General features: G+C 42.9%; 1 protein-coding gene across 1 annotated transcript in view; it reads right to left on the reverse strand.

Annotated features, from left to right (window-relative positions):
* Positions 1-12,179, reverse strand: part of pinx1 (PIN2 (TERF1) interacting telomerase inhibitor 1) — a 55,822-nt gene extending 43,643 nt beyond the window's left edge. The window contains exons 1-5 of the mRNA XM_046299107.1: positions 12,055-12,179; positions 11,259-11,368; positions 10,875-10,967; positions 10,494-10,575; positions 4,595-4,693 (exon numbers count right to left, since the gene is read on the reverse strand). Coding sequence (XP_046155063.1) covers positions 4,595-4,693; positions 10,494-10,575; positions 10,875-10,967; positions 11,259-11,368; positions 12,055-12,073 — 403 coding nt within the window. The 5' untranslated portion in view covers positions 12,074-12,179. The remainder of the gene's footprint in view (positions 1-4,594; positions 4,694-10,493; positions 10,576-10,874; positions 10,968-11,258; positions 11,369-12,054) is intronic.
* Positions 12,180-16,041: the final 3,862 nt, after the last annotated feature.

Consider the following 16,041-nt stretch of genomic DNA (forward strand, 5'->3'; position numbering starts at 1 on the left):
CAGTGGAATGAGGCAACGTGCTGGCGAGGACACAAGACCATAACAGTGGAATGAGGCAACGTGCTGTTTCCCCCTAGCTGGCGAGGACACAAGACCATAACAGTGGAATGATGCAACGTGCTGTTTCCCCCTAGCTGGCGAGGACACAAGACCATAACAATAGAATGAGGCAACGTGCTGTTTCCCCCTAGCTGGCGAGGACACAAGACCATAACAGTGGAATGAGGCAACATGCTGCTTCGCCCTAGCTGGCGAGGACACAAGACCATAACAGTGGAATGAGGCAACGTGCTGCTTCCCCCTAGCTGGCGAGGACACAAGACCATAACAGTGGAATGAGGCAACGTGCTGGCGAGGACACAAGACCATAACAGTGGAATGAGGCAACGTGCTGTTTCCCCCTAGCTGGCGAGGACACAAGACCATAACAGTGGAATGAGGCAACGTGCTGGCGAGGACACAAGACCATAACAGTGGAATGAGGCAACGTGCTGGCGAGGACACAAGACCATAACAGTGGAATGAGGCAACGTGCTGGCGAGGACACAAGACCATAACAGTGGAATGAGGCAACGTGCTGCTTCCCCCTAGCTGGCGAGGACACAAGACCATAACAGTGGAATGAGCCTGTATAGTTTAGGACCATCCTTTTCGTAATGTACGAGACGTCAAAACCCTCTAGAAAAACCTTGTGCCTAAACTGCCTTAATTTAGCTGGACTCCAGGAAGAGTAGCTGCTTAATGTGGATCCATAATATATACAACAGCTGTTCACTTCACCCCTCCCCCTCCCTAAATCTGAATCTCCTGATTGGTTCAGGGTTCAAGATCAATGTCTAATTCCACAGATAAACACTTCTTATATTGAAACACTGTCATTAATAGCGTAGCCTAGTGGTTAGAGCGTTGGACTAGTAACCGGAAGGTTGCGAGTTCAAACCCCCGAGCTGACAAGGTACAAATCTGTCGTTCTGCCCCTGATCAGGGCAGTTAACCCACTGTTCCTAGGCCGTCATTGAAAATAAGAATATGTTCTTAACTGACTTGCCTGGTTAAATAAAGGTTAAAAAAATAAAATAAATAAATAAAATTTAAAAAAACAAACAAAAAAACAAACGAAAAGTTTGTGTCAAATAAATTTTGGACAAGTAGAATGTTATTAAAATATCTTTTTTTTAAATACCCAGAAATTTCTCAGCTATTTCCTGGTTGCAAAAGTTGTTATTAGTTTGCCTAATCAAAATGTACAGAATCGTCGTACCATCTAAACCGCTGAAAAGAAATATCTTTTCAGTAACTAAAAATATTGTATTTTCAGCTTTATGAAGCCGGTTTACAAAACCTAAAGTAAAAAGAAGCAAAAAAACGAAACTTAATGTGAAGCATAGAAATAGAGCATATAGAACAGATCTACCGCTTCTTAGACTCAATGGAGTGACGGATCTAAAAAGAAAATCACATTTCTATGTGAATTTGGTCGGGTGGCAGCTTTAAAATACTGCAGCTTCAAAAAAAATTTTTTTCCCCTTGTTCTAGTTTTAGGTCATACTTAAAATGTCAAATAAAAATGGGCACACAAACTAAAAAGTAGGTTGCTAATAATGAACAATAACTAGGCCCAATGGATTGTCTTTGAACTGCCGGATTCTGAATAAATAGGTTGGATGGATCGATAGTCTTTTAAGTCTTTAATATGCCAAATCATACAAACATTCTGCTAAAAAAAATGATTATGCACCGCTACCCCTCTTGCTCTTAATAGGAACAAGCTAGTTAGCTGGTAGTTATCAACAGTGTTGGTCCCAGATTTGTGACAACGTTGTCTTAACCTGTATATTAGCGACCTAGCTCTTTGACTGGTGAAACTCATGGGCACATTCCCATTGGCTGCCTGGTATTGTGATGCAATCATTTCCAGGGTGATTTTGGAATGTTCATTCAAATGATGTGGCTCATGCAACGGAATGTCTTGTTTTTTTTTTTGTTGTAGTGTCAGTTGAGCTGACTGAACCAATCACAGCACAGATGGAAGGGTACACTTCCTGCTTTTACTTCCTGGCGTGGGTCTAGGTCGAAAATGTACAGGTTTAGATAACGCTGTCACAAATCTGGGACCAGGGTCGTTGGAAACTAGCTTAGCTGGTCCGCAGACACGCTCGCACACACGCTCACAGGAGTGTTTAGTGTGTGTGTCTTGAGAGCAGGCCTGATGGAGGCTTTGAAAGACAGGACAGGAGGGGAAAAGGTTTAAAGCAATAAATAACCAGTGTTATCAGGAGCCTGCTGGAGGAAGAGGATACAGCTGTAGGAACAGAAATGGAATGGGGCCTGAGACGGCCAACTGGAGGGGAGGGTAGCTGTAGAAACATGACTGGACAGGGGCCTGAAACAGCTTGGGAGGTAGCTGTAGGAACATGACTGAATGGGGCCTGAAACAGCTGCCTGGGGGGAGGGGGGTGGCTGTAGGGAGATAAATGGAATAGGGCCTGAGACGGCCAACGGTTGGGAGGTAGCTGTAGGAACATGACTGGAATGGGGCCTGAAACAGCTGCCTGGGGGGGGGGGGGGTGGCTGTAGGAACATGACTGGACTGGGACCTGAGATGGTTGGGGGAGGCACGAAAGACGCCTGAAGAGGCTAGAGGGGGAAGCTAGTTGCTCCTGAAGGCTTTGAGCCTGGAAAACCATCTGGGAACCCAGAGGCGTGGTAGCGGCGGGTCCAGCAGATGTTTATTTATCTTAGCTGTTTGGTCTTCTTATCCCGACGCAAACGTCCCTTTGCTCTTTCACTACTTCAATAAAATGTCCCACTCAGACACCCCCCCCACCCCACAGCCCCCCGCTCTCAACCTCCTTGGCAGGGGCTCAAAACAGTGTTCTGATGTTATCAATGTTTTATTCTGATAAATAAATAAAAAATAGTTTTTTGTAAGGTCGGGTAATGCGAGTTGTCATTCTTCTGAGAAACTGAGAAATGTTTTGGACATCTGATCAGTTTAAGTTAGCCGAAATACGAATAGATATCGGATTGGATTAAATGCAAAGAAATTGAATGAATAGAACCCCCCTCCACCTAACCCCCATTCAAGTCAATGATTTGTCTGTTCTATTCACTATATTTCTATGTATTTAGTACAACACGAAAGATCAAGTCCAGATAAATAACTGGCGCCTGGACACGTTTGGAAATTGTGTTAATGCCAGAATAATATTTATAACGGTACGCTTCGGTTTCCTGTTCAAAACGTTTAAGAGATGAGTGTATCGTTCTGCCGGACACTAAACCGATCTGAGACGTAACATGGTCACAAAACGCATTCTCAAATGACTTTCTTTCTACCTGAAAATACCTCTCATCGTTTGGGACCACCGTCTCCTTCCGAGTTGAACGAATAAGTCGTTTAATTACGTTGCCCGGTCATTGATCTTTACAAGTCATTCTGAATAGATTATTTCCTGGCGACATAATTAGGTGACAGGCGTAGTTCGACACTGACGGGAGAGGACACAGTGGTCACCAAAACAATAAACAGAGAAAGTTATTTTCAGAAGGCAAGAAGAACGTGATTTGAACAAAAATTATTAGGCGGCGAATCGTACCGTAGGAATCGATTTCCTGGTCGACCCCCCCCCCCGTCGACCCCCCCTGTCGACCCCCATATAACCTTCAGCCTCCTGGATCACAGGCAATTTCACTGTCACGTTCTGACATTGCACCCTAGTCCCTATATAGTGCACTACTTTAGACCAGGGCCCTATTCCCTGTATAGTGCACTATTTTAGACCAGAGCCCTATTCCCTATATAGTACACTACTTTAGACCAGGGCCCTATTCACTATATAGTGCACTATTTTAGAACAGAGCCATATTCCCTACATAGTGCACTACTATAGACCAGGGCCCTATAGTGCACTACTACCAGAGCCCTATTCCCTACATAGTGCACTACTTTAGACCAGAGCCCTATTCCCTACATAGTGCACTACTTTAAACCAGAGCCCTATTCCCTACATAGTGCACTACTTTAGACCAGAGCCCTATTCCCTACATAGTGCACTACTTTAGAACAGGGCCCTAGTGCAGCCCTATTCCCTACATAGTGCACTACTTTAGACCAGAGCCCTATTCCCTACAGTGCCTATTTAGACCAGAGCCCCTACATAGTGCACTACTTTATAGTGCACTACTTTAGCACTACTTTAGACCAGAGCCCTATTCCCCCTATTCCCTACATAGTGCACTACTTTAGACCAGAGCCCTATTCCCTACATAGTGCACTACTTTAGACCAGGGCCCTATATAGTGCCCTACTTTAGACCAGAGCCCTATTCCTACTTTACCAGGGCCCTAGTGCACTACTTTAGACCAGAGCCCCCTATTGCACTACTTTAGACCAGAGCCCTATTCACTACATAGTGCACTACTTTAGACCAGAGCCCTATTCCCTACATAGTGCACTACTTTAGTAGGGAAGGGAAACAACGGAGGTGAAAACTCCACTCCATCAGTGTCATCACTAGGATGCCTTTTCAGATGCAACCATGTCCATCTCAAAGCCACTTATCTGGTTAAATAAAAAACATTGAATGAAAACCTTTGGTGAACTTCATGTAGTGGACCCTCTTCCTGGACGTCTTTGACTTCTCCTCCAGGCTGAAGGACTTCTCCTGCTGTTTCTCCTCCGATGGGGCTTCTACAAACAAAACGACGACGATCAAAACCATTAAAACATCTTCGATGTTAGGTCTCCTACATATCTTTTTCTTTCATTTGACCTAATGACCTTGATTTAAACAATGAGTTTGACCTTTATTTAACTAGGCAAGTCAGTTAAGAACAAATTCTTATTTTACAATGACTGGGTTAAACTGCCTTGTTCAGGGGCAGAACGACAGATGTGCACCTTGTCAGCTCTGGGATTCGATCTGACAACCTTTTGGTTACTAGTCCAACGCTCTAACCACTAGGCTACCTGCTGGTTACTAGTCCAACGCTCTAACCACTAGGCTACCTGCTGGTTACTAGTCCAACGCTCTAACCACTAGGCTACCTGCTGGTTACTAGTCCAACGCTCTAACCACTAGGCTACCTGCTGGTTACTAGTCCAATGCTCTAACCACTAGGCTACCTGTTGGTTACTAGTCCAACGCTCTAACCACTAGGCTACCTGTTGGTTACTAGTCCAACGCTCTAACCACTAGGCTACCTGCTGGTTACTAGTCCAACGCTCTAACCACTAGGCTACCTGCTGGTTACTAGTCCAACGCTCTAACCACTAGGCTACCTGCTGGTTACTAGTCCAACGCTCTAACCACTAGGCTACCTGCTGGTTACTAGTCCAACGCTCTAACCACTAGGCTACCTGCTGGTTACTAGTCCAACGCTCTAACCACTAGGCTACCTGCTGGTTACTAGTCCAACGCTCTAACCACTAGGCTACCTGCTGGTTACTAGTCCAACGCTCTAACCACTAGGCTACCTGCTGGTTACTAGTCCAACGCTCTAACCACTAGGCTACCTGCTGGTTAATAGTCCAACGCTCTAACCACTAGGCTACCTGCTGGTTACTAGTCCAACGCTCTAACCACTAGGCTACCTGCTGGTTACTAGTCCAACGCTCTAACCACTAGGCTACCTGCTGGTTACTAGTCCAACGCTCTAACCACTAGGCTACCTGCTGGTTACTAGTCCAACACTCTAACCACTAGGCTACCCTGCCACCTCTACACTCTAACCACTAGACTACCCTGCCACCTCTACACTCTAACCACTAGGCTACCCTGCCGCCTCTACACTCTAACCACTAGGCTACACTGCCGCCTCTACACTCTAACCACTAGGCTACACTGCCGCCTCTACACTCTAACCCCTAGGCTACCCTGCCACCTCTACACTCTAACCACTAGGCTACCTGCCACCTCTACTCTAACCACTAGGCTACCTGCCACCTCTACTAACCACTAGGCTACCCCACCTCTACTCTAACCACTAGGCTACCTGCCACCTCTAACCAACCACTAGGCTACCTGCCACCTCTACACTCTAACCACTAGGCTACCTGCCACCTCTACACTCTAACCACTACCTGCCACCTCTACCTAACCACTAGGCTACGCCACCTCTACACTCTAACCACTAGGCTACCTGCCACCTCTACCCTCTAACCACTAGGCTACCTGCCACCTCTACACTCTAACCACTAGGCTACCTGCTACCTGACGGTTCTGACTGACATTTTGAGCTCTGTGAACATCCCGGTCCTTGTAATGCCAGAAAGACCCATCTGTCTGCTGTGAAAGTCACAGTGGCGCTTGCAAAGAGCAAACGAAAACAGGAGTAGTAGTAGTTTCATCTTAACGTGATGTTCTCAGTCAGATTTAGGAGCTATCAACACAGGAAGAAAACAAATACTAAGTAATTTTATGGGATTGAAATAAAAACCCACTTTCTCTTGGTCACATTCGTACGAAAGCAGTTTGTGATTAAAGCTGTAATGAGTTTGCAGACATTTAAATGGTGTTTCTGTGCCACTCAGCGGACATATAGAATTTTCTTCTATGTTTTCAGTATATGAAAAAGTGCCAACATTGTACTGTCACTAAGTATATATATATATATATTTTTTTTAAAGCATTTGTCATTTCAAGCCCTATTGCCACTTTAGTTGAGTAGGGAAAAAATATATATATATATATTTTTATTTTCGTAATATTTGTACTGTATACTTTGAGCTTGTGTCCTCACAAGTGATGGCACCTCAGCAATTTACACATCTTCTTACCAGAAAGTTCCAGACCTTTATAAAACTACGCAACATTACCAGTTGTTTATGGCCATCTCATGAAAAATACATTTGTTTGGGTATGTCGATTTAGGCGGAAATCTATATTTTGGCCGACCATTCTAGCTTGTCTAACCAAACATAACTACACTAGCTTCTGTACGTGGCTGTAGATACACATGTCTGCTAAATAAGGCTTACATTAACTATTTTATGTAGTTCTACTTCCCAGTGAATGGTGCAATAGCACCCCCTAGTGGGCTACTACTTGCCAGTGAATGGTGCAATAGCACCCCCTAGTGGGCTACTACTTGCCAGTGAATGGTGCAATAGCACCACCTAGTGGGCTACTACTTGCCAGTGAATGGTGCAATAGCACCCCCTAGTGGGCTACTACTTGCCAGTGAATGGTGCAATAGCACCCCCTAGTGGGCTACTAGTTGCCAGTGAATGGTGCAATAGCACCCCCTAGTGGGCTACTACTTGCCAGTGAATGGTACAATAGCACCCCCTAGTGGGCTACTACTTCCCAGTGAATGGTGCAATAGCACCCCCTAGTGGGCTACTACTATATGGCTTACATTAACTATTTTATGTAATGAATGTGCCAAGGAATCTACAATCTCACTCTTCTCATCCATCTCCCGACCCCCCCCCCCCAATTGACCAGTTAAAAGTGGTTTGAAAACAAATAGCCCCATTGTCTTACAGTGACATTTAACCTCAACTACCTTTCTGTGAATGGTGCAATAGCACCCCCTAGTGGGCTACTACTTCACAGTGAATGGTGCAATAGCACCCCCTAGTGGGCTACTACTTCACAGTGAATGGTGCAATAGCACCCCCTAGTGGGCTACTACTTCACAGTGAATGGTGCAATAGCACCCCCTAGTGGGCTACTACTTCACAGTGAATGGTGCAATAGCACCCCCTAGTGGGCTACTACTTCACAGTGAATGGTGCAATAGCACCCCCTAGTGGGCTACTACTTCCCAGTGAATGGTGCAATAGCACCCCCTAGTGGGCTACTACTTCCCAGTGAATGATAATTGGGGCTACATCTTTCCTGTAAATGTTACAAAGGCACAGTAGCACCCCCTATGTCCATAATCATGGAAAACCTGGTCACTTTTCCAGCAGTATATCCCACGGTTGGCTTGCCACTGACGCTGAGCAGGGTTGGTCCTGGTCGGTCCCTGGATGGGAGACCAGATGCTACTGGAAGTGGTGTTGGACAGCCAGTAGAAGACTATTTCCGCTGGTCTGAAATAAAATATCCCAATGCCCCAGGGCAGTGATTGGGGACATTGCCCTGTGTAGGGTGCCATGTTTCGGATTAGACGTTAAATCCCTCTCCCCTGTAACTACTCCCTATTTGTTTATCTTAAACTAGGCAAGTCAGTTAACAAATTCTTATTTACAACGACAGCCTACATAGGTCAAACCCTATGTGATACGGCCTGGATTTGAACCAGGGCCTGTAGTGACGCCTCTAGCACTGAGATGCAGTGTCTTAGACCGCTGCGCCACTCGGGAGACTTTTCATATGTATATACTGTACATATCTAGTCAAGGCCATCCTATTCAACTATTGCTGTGCATGTACACTACTCTATCCTACATGTTCTATCTACATACTGTCCATAATGTATATACTAGAGGGTGAGCGATTAATAGGAATGGCCAATTAATTAGGGCCGATTTCAAGTTTTCATAACAATCGGAAATTGATATTTTTGGAAACCGATTTGGCCGATTTTTTTTTTTTTTTTTTTACACCTTTATTTCATCTTTATTTAACTTGGAAAGTCAGTTAAGAACACATTCTTATTTTCAATGACGGCCTAGGAACGTTGGGTTAACTGCCTCCAGGAGCAGAACAACAGATTTTCACCATGTCAGCTCGGGGGATACAATCTTGCAACCTTACAGTTAACTAGTCCAACGCTATAACCACCTGCCTCTCGTTGCACTCCACGAGGAGCCTGCCTGTTATGCGAATGCAGTAAGCCAAGGTAAGTTGCTAGCTAGCATTAAACGTATCTTATAAAAATCAATCAATCAATCAATCATAATCACTAGTTAACTACACATGGTTGATGATATTACTAGTTTATCTAGCGTGTCCTGCGTTGCATATAATCGATGCGGTGCGTATCGTTGTTCCAATGTGTACCTAACCATAAACATTATTGATTTTAAGAAAAGCAATGCACAGAAGTATATATTTTTAAACCTGCATATTTAGCTAAAAGAAATCCAGGTTAGCAGGCAATATTAACCAGGTGAAATTGTGTCACTTCTCTTGCGTTCATTTCACGCAGTCAGGGTATATGCAACAGTTTGGGACGCCTAATTTGCCAGAGTTTTACGTAATTATGTCATAACATTGAAGGTTGAGCAATGTAACAGGAATATTTAGACTTATGGATGCCATCCGTTAGATAAAATCCGGAACGTTTCCGTATTTCACTGAAACAATAAACGTCTTGTTTTCGAAATGATAGTTTCCGGATTCGACCATATTAATTTGTTATTATGTTATAATTAAGTCTATGATTTGATAGAGCAGTCTGACTGAGCGGTGGTAGGCAGCAGCAGGCTCGTAAGCATTCATTCAAACAGCACTTTCGTGCGTTTTGCCAGCAGCTCTTTGTTGTGCTTCAAGCATTGAGCTGTTTATGACTTCAAGCCTATCAACTCCTGAGATTAGGCTGGTGTAACCGATGTGAAATTGCTAGCTAGTTAGTGGGGTGCACGCTAATAGCGTTTAAAACGTCACTCGCTCTGAGACTTGGGAGTAGTTGTTCCCCTTGCTCTGCATGGATAACGCTGCTTCGAGGGTGGCTGTTGTCGTTGTGTTCCTGGTTCGAGCCCAGGGAGGAGCGAGGAGAGGAATGGAAGCTATACTGTTATACTTGCAATACTTAAGTGCCTATAAGAACATCCAATAGTCAAAGGTTAATGAAATACAAATGGTATAGAGAGAAATAGTCCTATAATAACTACAACCTAAAACATCTTAACTGGGAATATTGAAGACTCATGTTAAAAGGAACCACCAGCTTTCATATGTTCTCATGTTCTGAGCAAGGAACTTAAACGTTAGCTTTCTTACATAGCACATATTGCACTTTTACTTTCTTCTCCAACACTTTGTTTTTTGCATTATTTAAACCAAATTGAACATGTTTCATTATTTATTTGAGGCTAAATTGATTTTATTGATGTATTATATTAAGTGAAAATAAGTGTTAATTCAGTATTGTTGTAATTGTCATTATTACAAATACATTTAAAAATCTAAATATATATATATTTTTTTAATCGGCCGATTAAATCTGTAATTAATTAGTACCAGCTTTTTTGGTCCTCCAATAATCGGTATCGGCGTTGAAAAATCATAATCGGTCGACCTCCAGTCTATACATTCCAACACATACACACACTCTCTCTGGACTGACATTGCTAGTCCTAATATTTATACATTTCTTAATTGTTGTGAATCGTTAGATATTACTGCACCGTTGGCGCTAGGAACACAAGCATTTTGCTACAATCACAATCACATCTGCTAAATGTGGGCCACTACCTTCCTCTGAATGGTACAACAGCACCACCTAGTGGGTCACGCATATATGACGAGTGAGTTTATGAACAGAGTAATGCACATTGTATATTCTTCTGTCCTTCTGTTTGTCTGGGTATTTACCATTGGCAGTGTTTTGACCATGGCAGTTGTTGAGGTCTGCCAGGAGCTGGTTGAAGTCATCCTGATGGGCGATCCAGTTGTCCTGGAAACAGAACAAATTAGATCAAAACTAGGACATAACTTGGGAGGACACATTCCTTGATAAAACACTGTACATCACTGCAGTCTTGAGTATTCTTTGTCGTATCAACTAGAAACCAAAAAAAGAAGAAAAAAAACTGATTTGAACTATAAAGGACTACCTGAACTTGATAATGATCATTTTCTGTTGAAAAACATTTTGCTACAATGTGCACTAATGAATAAAACCCTGAACTTCACCCATAAGGAAACAGTTGTTGACAGTGCGCCTTAATGAACACACCCCAGTTGTCCACTCACCTCGTGGCTGGCAGTGGTTCCCAGCCCCAGCTGGTTGTTCTTCACTTTGACTTTGATGTGTTCTGTGGAGCCCTGCTCAGTTCTCCCCAGGCCCTGGTAGAGACAGATGAACATGTCATTCCCGAATGACGCCAAAACAGTTAGATACAGGCTCTTTAATTTGTATCGCCTCGATTCCTCTCTCCTCGCCTCCTTTTCCAAACGCATTGGAGAGGGTGGAACCTTGGACCTTCTCCGCCAATACAGTTGAAAAGGGAGCGAGGAGAGAGGATGCAAGGAGGAAGCCCAGGAAGACAAATTGTCTTGAGATAGAGCTACAGTGGCATACCGTCACTAGTATACTGTTAGGTTATCAGTGGTTTGCTAAGACAAACCCCACAGTACCTTTCCCTTGGACCAGCCCATTCGCTCCAGCATCTTCTGGCCGAACTTGGACTCGTCTTTACTCCACGCGCTGTTCCGCGGGTCAACAGACCACTTCTGTTTTTTCCGGGCTAAAAACAACAAGCCATATTAGAATTAAAAAATATATATAATACAATACCTACTTTATTGGTTCATTTGCACGGACATTTTAGGCTGTCAACAGTCTAAATTGGTCTCGCTTGTAGATCTGATCCATGGATATCATCCGATGCATTCGCATGGACCCAGGGGGAGTTTAGCGGTAAACCCGAAACAAACTGCTTTTGACCACTTGAACTTGAGAAATTGCCAACAAAGACAAGTTAGTCAGCAGAAAAACAACATTATCGACCAGAACTAGTTAGTTGGCTGGGTAACGTTAACTGGCTGTCAAAAGGTCGCAACATTATATAACTAATCACATTGGTAATGATCAGAAATGAGACAAGACACCGTAAATATACCAACACAGTTAGCCATAATAAAAAAAACGTTATTTATTAACTTAGGTTGCACTCAACTTGTTGAGCTTAGTTGAGGTTTACTAATAATTTGCTAGTTACCGGTAATTAAATGTGGTTGTGGTTAGCATTATGCTAGCTAGCTCGACAGACTTTCGTACAGCACATATGTACTGAGGCCCTTTTTTAAAAGACATAACTTGCACTAAATCCATGTTGACTTCTTCAGACAACATGACACACCCAAGTAAATTTTTGTTTCTCTACTGTGTGAAACACAACATTTTGGCTAAAACATTCGAGGTAGCACTTACGTTCTGCAAGCATGGACATGATGGGGTCTTTAAACACGTTGACGGAAGACCGCAAAGGGTGCCCGAAAAGTGCCTGTATAAAATGTTACCTACTTTTCATCTCTGTCGAGAACTAAAATACACACACTGTGTCATTTAGCTATCTACATAGCTACAATCGATTATTTTTCTCTCTTCTAATAACAAATGTATGTTGTTTTTTTTTTTTTTTACCTGAGCGAAGTGTAAATGGTGTTTTTACAACACGAGGTGGCGACAAGGCGTCGCTATACAAATAACTCTACCTATCCAATTGCAGTGCAATCTGGGCTCCTTGGCACGTCCATACCCTCCTCCCTCAACGTTAACTATAACCTAAACTAATTTTAAATGTAAACTTCAATGAGGGGTAGGGACATCCCAAAGATTCCGAATAGCCTGGATCAAACCAGAGGGAAAGAGGTCAAGTTTTACTCAACCCAGCTTTCCATCTGACCTTTTTATGCAAGTGACGTTTACGTTGGATAGAAAATATAATGACAGGCCTGATGGAAACAGGCCTGATGGAAACAGGCCTGATGGAAACAGGCCTGATGGAAACAGCACATGTGTCAGCTATGAATGTTCAGCGACACTTAGGCAACGTGCAACGTGCCGTTGTGCCTGCGATGGAGATAGATAGGACTCATCATGGCTATAACCTGTTTTAGCATGGACGTTGACATTGGGGCTTCCACCATTTTGAAGTAGTCAACTGGGTGGGAATTCCTATGAGTTGGGAGCAATCGACCAATGAAGTTGAACAAAATGGACTACTTTTGATAGCCTCAATGGTGCTGCCCGTGCTGTCACAGAAACTACAACGGCACAGATACAAAAATGAGTCCTCTATCTAGCTCTATTGCCTGTTGTTCACACGTGTATCTGCCCTCTCATTGGCTAGAAAGGTCACACCTAATCTCGCCTCCTCATTGAATCGCCTTTCATCTTTGAGGAAGTGTACAGTGTTTCCATTGTTATAAAGCGGTCATCTTGTCACTATAATAGACTATCTTTGTTCAAACCTATCGTAAATGCCGACAGGCTGAAATAATTGTTTGACTACACAATGTAAATAGCCAGCAGCAGCAAAAGCACAAAAAAACAAACAAATTTATACAACAAATTATACCATAAAGATACACGTAATCTAGAAACAACTCCCACATACACCATGAATCATTCCGATCTCTGGAGGTTGAAACTGTTGCATACATCGTGTAGGCTAGGATGACACTTTAAACATGGGTTAAATTGGTTGATTCAACCCACAACAATCATTTACATTGGGGCAGCAGCGTAGCCTAGTGGTTAGAGCGTTGGACTAGTAACCGACTAGTAACCGGAAGGTTGCGAGTTCAAACCCCTGAGCTGACAATGTACAAATCTGTCGTTCTGCCTCTGAACAGGCAGTTAACCCACTGTTCCCAGGCCGTCATTGAAAATAAGAATATGTTCTTAACTGACTTGCCTGGTTAAATAAAGGTAAAATAAAAATAAAATAAATTGTGTGGCTAATGGGCTATAGGCTACTGTAATGTATGGGCTACTGTATTGTAATTCTATGGAGGTGCAGAAGTGACTATTGGCTACTGTGCAAATTAATATTAATGCTCTGTTATGTAACGGGTCTTGCCAGCAGATACCATCAATCAACACATTATATTTACCACCAGTCCCCTTGCAGGCAACTCAATGTAACTTAACCTTGTGCAACTCACACCTTGGAGTCAACATGGGCATCCCTGCAGCTCAACTCCAGCATCCCTGTGGAACAGCTCAACAACTCAACATGGGCCAGCATCCCTGTGGAGCTCAGTCAACATGGGGCCAGCATCCCTGGAGTCAACATGGGGCCAGCATCCCTGTGGAACGCTTTCGACACCTTGTAGAGTCAACATGGGCCAGCATCCCTGTGGAATGTAGAGTCAACATGGGGCCAGCATCCCTGGAGTCAACATGGTGCCAGCATCCCTGTGGAACGCTTTCGACCTTGTCAACATGGGGCCAGCATCCCTGTGGAACGCTTTAGACACCTTGTAGAGTCCTTGGGCCAGCATCCCTGTGGAACGAACAACTTGTAGAGTCAACATGGGGCCAGCATCCCAACATGGGGCCAGCATCCCTGTGGAACGCTTTAGACACCTTGTAGAGTCAACATGGGGCCAGCATCCCTGTGGAATGCTTTAGACACCTTGTAGAGTCAACTCCATATTAGGAAGGCGTTCATAATGTTTGGAATACTCAATGGACAGTTCATCATTAATAAATCATAAACAACAAGTTGGAAACTAAGTTAATAAATAAGCAATTCAATGTATTTAGTGATACAGTGTCATTTGCATAGTTTGGGCCCTGGTCAAAAATAGTGCATTAAATAGGGTTAGATAGTATAGTGTTAGATAGTATTGGGTTAGGTAGTATAGGGTTAGGTAGTATAGTGTTAGATAGTATAGGGTTAGGTAGTATAGTGTTAGATAGTATAGTGTTAGATAGTATAGGGTTAGGTAGTATATGGTTAGATAGTATAGGGTTAGGGTTAGATAGTATAGGGTTAGGTAGTATAGGGTTATATAGTATAGGGTTAGATAGTATAGGGTTAGGTAGTATAGGGTTAGATAGTATAGGGTTAGATAGTATAGGGTTAGATAGTATAGGGTTAGGGTTAGATAGTATAGGGTTAGGTAGTATAGGGTTAGGGTTAGATAGTATAGGGTTAGGTAGTATAGTGTTAGATAGTATAGGGTTAGGTAGTATAGTGTTAGATAGTATAGTGTTAGATAGTATAGGGTTAGGTAGTATAGGGTTAGATAGTATAGGGTTAGGGTTAGATAGTATAGGGTTAGATAGTATAGGGTTAGGGTTAGATAGTATAGGGTTAGGTAGTATAGGGTTAGATAGTATAGTGTTAGATAGTATAGGGTTAGGGTTAGATAGTATAGGGTTAGGGTTAGATAGTATAGGGTTAGATAGTATAGGGTTAGGGTTAGATAGTATAGGGTTAGATAGTATAGGGTTAGGGTTAGGTAGTATAGTGTTAGATAGTATTGGGTTAGGTAGTATAGGGTTAGGTAGTATAGGGTTAGGGTTAGATAGTATAGGGTTAGGGTTAGATAGTATAGGGTTAGATAGTATAGGGTTAGGGTTAGATAGTATAGGGTTAGGTAGTATAGGGTTAGGTAGTATAGGGTTAGATAGTATAGGGTTAGATAGTATAGGGTTAGGGTTAGATAGTATAGGGTTAGATAGTATAGGGTTAGATAGTATAGGGTTAGGGTTAGATAGTATAGGGTTAGGTAGTATAGGGTTAGATAGTATAGTGTTAGATAGTATAGGGTTAGATAGTATAGGGTTAGATAGTATAGGGTTAGGGTTAGATAGTATAGGGTTAGGTAGTATAGGGTTAGGTAGTATAGGGTTAGATAGTATAGGGTTAGATAGTATAGGGTTAGGGTTAGGTAGTATAGGGTTAGATAGTATAGGGTTAGATAGTATAGGGTTAGGTAGTATAGGGTTAGATAGTATAGGGTTAGGGTTAGATAGTATAGGGTTAGGGTTAGGTAGTATAGGGTTAGATAGTATAGGGTTAGGGTTAGATAGTATAGGGTTAGGTAGTATAGGGTTAGGTAGTATAGGGTTAGGTAGTATAGGGTTAGGTAGTATAGGGTTAGGGTATAGGGTAGTATAGGGTTAGATAGTATAGGGTTAGGGTAGTATAGGGTTAGGGTTAGGTAGTATAGGGTTAGGTAGTATAGGGTTAGATAGTATAGGGTTAGGGTTAGATAGTATAGGGTTAGGTAGTATAGGGTTAGATAGTATAGGGTTAGGGTTAGGGTTAGGTAGTATAGGGTTAGGTAGTATAGGGTTAGATAGTATAGGGTTAGGGTTAGGTAGTAGGTAGTATAGGGTTAGGTAGTATAGGGTTAGATAGTATATAGTATAGTTAGGTTAGGGTTAGGTAGTATAGGT

Source organism: Oncorhynchus gorbuscha, linkage group LG14, assembly GCF_021184085.1.
Source record: "Oncorhynchus gorbuscha isolate QuinsamMale2020 ecotype Even-year linkage group LG14, OgorEven_v1.0, whole genome shotgun sequence".
Lineage (NCBI taxonomy): Eukaryota > Metazoa > Chordata > Actinopteri > Salmoniformes > Salmonidae > Oncorhynchus > Oncorhynchus gorbuscha.